We start from the raw sequence: 6,731 nt of genomic DNA, 5'->3' as shown, positions 1-6,731 counted from the left end.
TATAAAAATACATAAAATAAAAAAGGCAATTTTACTATTTGAGTCTATAAAGTGATTAATAGTTATGGAAATAAATTTATAATAAAATGTCTATTAATGGTATACTTACGTAGCGTTGGATTTTCCAAATTCAATGTAAAGTCAGAATTAAACGTAACATTGTATACAGGAGCATGTCTATCTTTCAATTCTGTGTATTCTTGCAATGCACAATCCTCATTTGTTTGACGGCATTCTAGTTTGAAACTGGTTTCTTCCCAAATTTCCATCAAATCATGAACTGTATTATTCAGTACATTTTGATCATTAACTGCAATCACAATCTGAAATATTTTACAAATTTAATATTCCTATTACTGACTTAATTCTTATAATAACGTGTATTTAAATTATTAATTCAACCTTCGAGTTTAAGCCGTAATTTACAGATTCTCCTATCAAATAGGCATTAACATCAACATTCTTAAACGTTTCTAAAACATAATCAGCCTCATTCTTTTCAACTTCAAGGAGCCAACCTATTTCTTCAGCAAATAGTATTTCTATTGATGATCCTAATTTATGAGTAATATTAATATTAACTCCAGAAATGCCAGCAAAACACATTTCTAAAATACATGTTATCAAACCTCCGTCACTTATATCATGTCCAGATAATATTTTTCGATCTGCAAATTTAAAAAAGTTTCATTTACTGACAGTTATAAAAAAACTGTAGTATTAAGATTAGGAACAAAACCCGAATTTAAATAATTAAAAAACTAATTTAAATTAGAATCTAACTCGGAAGGGAATTATAAATGTAATTTAATTCAAATTCAGAACCGGAAAGAAATAAACAGTAAAGACTAATTTTCTTACCATTTGTGTTTGATTAATTTATTGCTTCCTCATGGAGGAAGTATTGTTTTCGCGAAATTTTTCGAACTCATTTTTTTTACATATCTTTATGTTTTTTGACCTCAGGAATCCAAAAATGACATTTTTAGAAAATGTCATTCCGTATGTGTGTGTGTGTGTGTGTGTGTATATATACATTACATTTTCATAAATATCTCAAATTCTATAAGAGCTTTAGGGCTGAATTTTTTTTTAAATTGTAGATCTCACTTGGGGACATAAAATGAGAAAACTTTGGGACAAATTAATACATATTAACTATATTTTTTTTGACTTTTAAAATTTTTGAAAAGTCGTTTTTTGCCCATAACTTGAAACACATGTTTTGAAAGTTGGGATGTTTTTACTTAATTTTGTAGAGTTTTTTAAGACGCATTTTTTGAGCTATTGACGAACAATCTGCTATCATTTTATCCAAAGTTATTGACATTTTAAAAATCATAAAAAATCGTTTTTTGCTTATAACTTTAAAAAAATGTTATGACACCTACAGTTTTCTTAGTCTCATTTTGTAGAGATTTTCAAGACGCATCTTTTGACCTATTAACGAACAGTTTACGATTATTTTATCCAAAGTTATTGACATTTTAAAAATCATAAAAAATCGTTTTTTGCTCATAACTTTAAAAAAATGTTTTGACACCTACAGTTTTTTTAGTTTCATTTTGTAGAGATTTTCAAGACGCATCTTTTGACCTATTAACGAACATTTTACGATTACTTTATCCAAAGTTATTGACATTTTAAAAATAAATAATATTGATAAAAACCTGTTTGCATTTTTTGTTCAAAAATCTTTATGTATCTGTAAAATCATTATAATTAGATTAGAAAGCTTTTTCTTGGTGATAAACTTTTTTTAATTTTTATGCAAAACATACCCAAAACTTTTATTATTCCTAATATAGGGTGAATGCGCTAGTAGTCGGACACTTAAGGATACCAATCATTTTTAAATATAAAGTTATACACACATTATTTTATTTTAATTTTTAGTTTAATTTTTTACTTATTATTATATAAATAAATATAAATAAAAAATCGTAAACTGATCGCAAAATATCTCCATGAGGAAGCAAAGTGTTCATGGAATGAACACAAAAATACATACTTCAACTTGGCAGCGGTTTTTAAAATTGAATCATACCTTTTAATAAACTTTGAGTCGCATTAAAAGCATTCTTCAACAAAGATGCATTGTTAACATCTGGTGCCTCATTACCAAGTTGCATAAAAACTTGTGCTACAGCTGTTCCTCCTATTCGACTGTTTCCATTGGATAAATCTACAAAAATTATGCTTCCCTCCTTCTTGAATGATGGCATTTTCAAATCGGGTGTAACAATCTGATCATTAGACAAAAATAAATTTAATCCAGTTGAAAATAAAATATAAGCGGACATTTTAAAGAAAAGATTGGAACAAAGGGTTAACGAATTAATTATAAATCAATGACTTAGACCTGAAATAAATACCTTTGTAATGTCTGGGCAAGGAGCATAACTCGAAATAACAAGAGTTCCAGGTGCTTTTACTATTTCTTTACCATTTCTAGCAGCCATACTTAAAGAATCCTTTCCCCCGTCAATGGCAATCCCTAATTCTTTCATTATTGTACACATAGCCAAACATGCGTCATATAATGCTGCACCCTCACCAGGTAGTTTTGCGGCCCACATCCAATTTCCACTGCATTTCACATCCTAGGAAATAATTTCAGAAATTAAAACCAAATGTATTATTTATTTTAAGATAATTTTGAGGATTCCTTTGCCTTCCATAAGTGAAGAAATATCCCCAAAAGTTCTTTCGCATAAGAATAACCAAATTATATGCCGATTCCATTGTTTCAATGTGAGTAATTTAAAATTTATAGCGATTAAGTTGTAAATAGATAATTTGGGTTTATAAAGTAATTGTAGAAGTAAAAATCTGTGGCTGAAAGGCATAACAACATATCTGAATTTGTCATCATTTCGATAAAAATTAGTTTGAAAAACAAGTTAGTTGTTAAGACAAAATGCGTTATATATCTTGGTTAGGTAGATTCGAATCTTTCGGAAGCGAATTTCAAATTTTAATGTCGATAAAATTAGTGCGTAAATAACACAAGAACTCCATGACACCATTATACAGCTGATCACAAAGCAGCAGCTGTTAGATTAACAATATTCCTCAAAATAATCGTCAGATTTTGGACTATCATGACTGAAGACATCAAGCTGAACCATCTGTATAAAAATCTGACACGCTCGAGTATTTCAAGATGACGATTTTTTTTGCATTTTCAAAAATTTGCTACGATCTTGTTTCACTTCCGAAACATCAGTCTTTTGAATGGGAGCATTTTTAGGGTTCATTTAACATCCAAATATCTGACGCGCTCGAATAAAATTACAGTGGAATCCGTTTATAACGACTTCGCTTATAAGGACCTATGCAGACCCTTTAGTTTGGTTTATATAGAAATTACTGCTGCGGTGAATTCAAATGTTTTAAAACCAAAACGCATGAGGACATCTTCACACGAAGAAATTGATCGAACTTTATTACAGTGGTTCAAGATGCAACGAAACAGAGGAATTCCTGTGAATGGACCTATATTACAGGAAAAATCAAATTTTTTTGCATCGCAGTCTAATATTTCAAATTTTACTTGTACACCGAGTTGGATTAATAGATTTAAAACGAGACACAATATTGTTGTCGGTAAGATAAGTGGAGAATCGTTGTCAGTTAACCAAAATGATGTAAGTGATTGGCCGGAAAAAGTGTGGCCAAATTTACTTAAAAAGTTTACTGAAGATCAAATATTTAACGCTGATGAGACAGGGCTGTTTTTCAGATTAACACCAGACAAAACTTTAAAATTTAAAGGTAAAACATGTGCGGGTGGCAAACTCTCGAAAGATAGAATAACTGTTATGGTTGCAACGAACATGAGTGGTTCAATTAAAAAAAAAACTTTTAGTTATCGGTAATTCTGTGAAACCAAGGTGTTTTAAAAATGTAAGATCATTACCAGTGGATTATAAAAATAATAAAAAAGCTTGGATGACGTCGGAAATTTTTGAAAACTGGATACGTTCTTGGGATCGTGAGTTACAAAAAATAAGGAAAAGATCCTACTTCTAGTTGACAACTGTCAATCGCATACTGCAATCGGAGGACTGAAAAATAAGACTCTTGCGTTTCTTCCCCCTAACACTACTTCTGTATTGCAACCAATGGATCAAGGGATAATTCGAGCACTGAAAACAAATTTTCGTAAAAACCTTGTTTTGAAAACGGTTGACAATTTACTTGACGCAATTTTAATGATTTACGTTGCATGGACAAAAATATCACAAGAAACAATTTCAAATTGTTATAAACATGCCGGATTTTCTAAAATAGACGAAAATATTCCCAGTACGTCCACGGATTTCATTGAAGAAGTCGATATTCCAATTTCAACTTTGGTGGAAGCTACCGATTTTTCTATATCATTGACGAAAGACAGCTTTGAAGAATATGTCGATTTCAATAATGAACTTATCACAAGTGAAGATCCATCAGATGAGTCCATTGTACAATCTCTAAAAAGTAAGCATCTTATTAACATGTTTTAAACGTTCAAAAATTAATTACAATGCATTTTAAGATACTTTTTTTTGCAGTGCAGGACATAATCCCTGAAAACAACCATAGTGACGACGATGACGAATCCGAAATGCAGGACGATGAGATATGTCCAACGCCTAACGTATCTGCAGCATTATTGAATGCAAATTTATTAAGTACATTTGTCCATTCTACTTACGATGATGACGATATTAAAATTTCTATGTCTCGCCTTCACAATGCAATTCGTAAATCTTACTGTGAGGTAAAAGTAAAGGAGAAACAAACAAAAATTACAGATTTTTTTTAAGTTCTTAGTTTTATGGTACAAGTACGATTTTCCTATTTTATCAAGTACACTGTATATAATCTATCTATATTAATAAAATCAGACTTTTGTCTGTACATTGCTTCAAATTAATTTTTTCTTGCATAGTTTATCATTTTAAGTAGTAAAGATAACAAATATGCCATAAATAAAAATTCTGTCTGTCTGTCTATCTGTCTGTCTGTCGTCAATATTTTGTACCGGCACAACTTTAAAACGGCTCAACCGATTGAGGTGAAACTTGGCAGTGTATTCAGTCTTAACGTAACTTAAAATCTTAGGCATATTTGATTAAAAAATATTAACATGAACGAAAGTTATGACATTTTTTCAAAATATTTAAAAAAGTCAAAAAAATGCAAATTTTTTATTTTTTGTCAGATTGATTTGAAACTATTTGTACCTAATTTTTTCACATAAATACAATCAATTTTTTTATTAAATTAAGTAAATAGTCTGAATTTAAAAGTCTAAATCAAATTTTTGAATTTCCAATTTTTTTAATAACATTGTAATCTAAGAATTCGTTATGTTCAACTTTTTATAAGTAAAACAATAATGTTTTTAGTCTGTTGGGTATTAAACGCAATCTTAGCTGCACACCAATGAAAAATATTAATTTAAACAAAAATATGACACTTTCAAAAAATTTAAAAAGTTTAACATTTTTTATTTTTTGATAATTCTTTACTAAACGTTCTTTATTTAAAATTTTGTGACCAATTAAGTATGCTTTTAACAAGAAATTTTAAGAATTTTAATTTAAGAATTTTATCAGAATTTTAAAATTAATAATTGCAAATCTGAATATGAAATCAGATATTGTAAAAATAAAAAATCGAAAATTACTTTTTTACTCTTTGAAATTAACAATTATTATATTTAAATTATTATTATTATTATTGAATATTATTATTATTATTATTATTATTATTATTATTATTATTATTATTATTATTATTATTATTATTATAGATACAAATTATTTTTAAATATAATAAAACTAAATAAACTAAATTAACTTAAATATAATATAATAAATATAATAAAATTAAATTATTTTCATAATTACATCCAACTATACGTGTTCTCCTGTATTAAAATATCTTTTTATAAATTTTTAATTATTATTTATTCAATTCAATTTAATATTTCCACTGCTTTTAATAAAATTAAAATAATTTAAAATTGTATTTAATTTTATAGTATTGAAAATAAAAATTATTTTAATCAATACAATTTAAATTAAAATTTTTAAAGTTTTTTAAAATTTTAATTTAAATTGTATTGATTAAAATAATTTTTATTTTCAATACTATAAAATTAAATACAATTTTAAATTATTTTAATTTTATTAAAAGCAGTGGAAATATTAAATTGAATTGAATAAATAATAATTAAAAATTTATAAAAAGATATTTTAATACAGGAGAACACGTATAGTTGGATGTAATTATAAATTTCAAAATTTATTAAATCTAAATATTATAACCGTCGAAGACGGGTGCGACAGCTAGTTATATTATAAAAATATACTTTTTTGGCATACTTTAACTTATATTTTTTTATCGCTTACAACGACGGAAATCTCCGGTCCCTTAAATGTCGTTATAACCGGACTCCACTGTATTTTTTTCTATTTTGTATTCATCCAAATTACCACCAGCAGCACAAAAACCGGCAGATGAACTTACCTTTGTTATCAGAGATACGTTGGAGTATCAAAAGTATTAATATCTGATACACTCAAGTATTTCCATGTAATTGTTTTTTTTACATTTTTGAACATTTGTATACGCATAACGCACCACTGAAAGGGAAATATTTATAGAACCTGTTATTTATTTTCCTTATCATCTAAACTACAAAATATCATCATCCCGACGACGCTCGAGTAAAT

At 27.5% G+C, this 6,731-nt stretch overlaps 2 protein-coding genes across 2 annotated transcripts in view; one reads left to right on the top strand and one right to left on the bottom strand.

Moving 5' to 3' along the window:
• LOC127278123 (phosphoribosylformylglycinamidine synthase) overlaps positions 1–6,731 on the bottom strand; it is a 117,496-nt gene that overhangs the window by 43,838 nt on the left and 66,927 nt on the right. The window contains exons 13-16 of the mRNA XM_051299677.1: positions 2,376–2,603; positions 2,048–2,246; positions 403–668; positions 110–323 (exon numbers count right to left, since the gene is read on the bottom strand). Of these exons, the coding sequence (XP_051155634.1) occupies positions 110–323; positions 403–668; positions 2,048–2,246; positions 2,376–2,603 (907 nt within the window). The remainder of the gene's footprint in view (positions 1–109; positions 324–402; positions 669–2,047; positions 2,247–2,375; positions 2,604–6,731) is intronic.
• On the top strand, positions 2,583–4,924 carry LOC127278146 (tigger transposable element-derived protein 4-like). The gene is made up of 2 exons (XM_051299705.1): positions 2,583–4,485; positions 4,560–4,924. The coding sequence occupies exons 1-2, from the start codon at positions 4,128–4,130 to the stop codon at positions 4,811–4,813; spliced, it is 612 nt and encodes a 203-aa protein (XP_051155662.1). The 5' UTR covers positions 2,583–4,127; the 3' UTR covers positions 4,814–4,924.

Source organism: Leptopilina boulardi, unplaced genomic scaffold (assembly GCF_019393585.1).
Source record: "Leptopilina boulardi isolate dan_hultmark-lab unplaced genomic scaffold, ZJU_Lbou_2.1 LbouV2_195, whole genome shotgun sequence".
Classification (NCBI taxonomy): Eukaryota; Metazoa; Arthropoda; class Insecta; order Hymenoptera; family Figitidae; genus Leptopilina; species Leptopilina boulardi.
Note: the sequence above shows the minus strand (reverse complement) of the source record. Positions and strands in the feature narration are given on the sequence as shown.

What these genes read in the sequence shown, in the direction of transcription:
- LOC127278146 (XM_051299705.1), top strand. Translation starts at nt 4,128, where the DNA reads ATGGATCAAGGGATAATTCGAGCACTGAAAACAAATTTTCGTAAAAAC. An exon ending in CATTGTACAATCTCTAAAAA is followed by an intron (nt 4,486 to 4,559) that starts GTAAGCATCTTA and finishes TTTTTTTTGCAG; the next exon opens with TGCAGGACATAATCCCTGAA.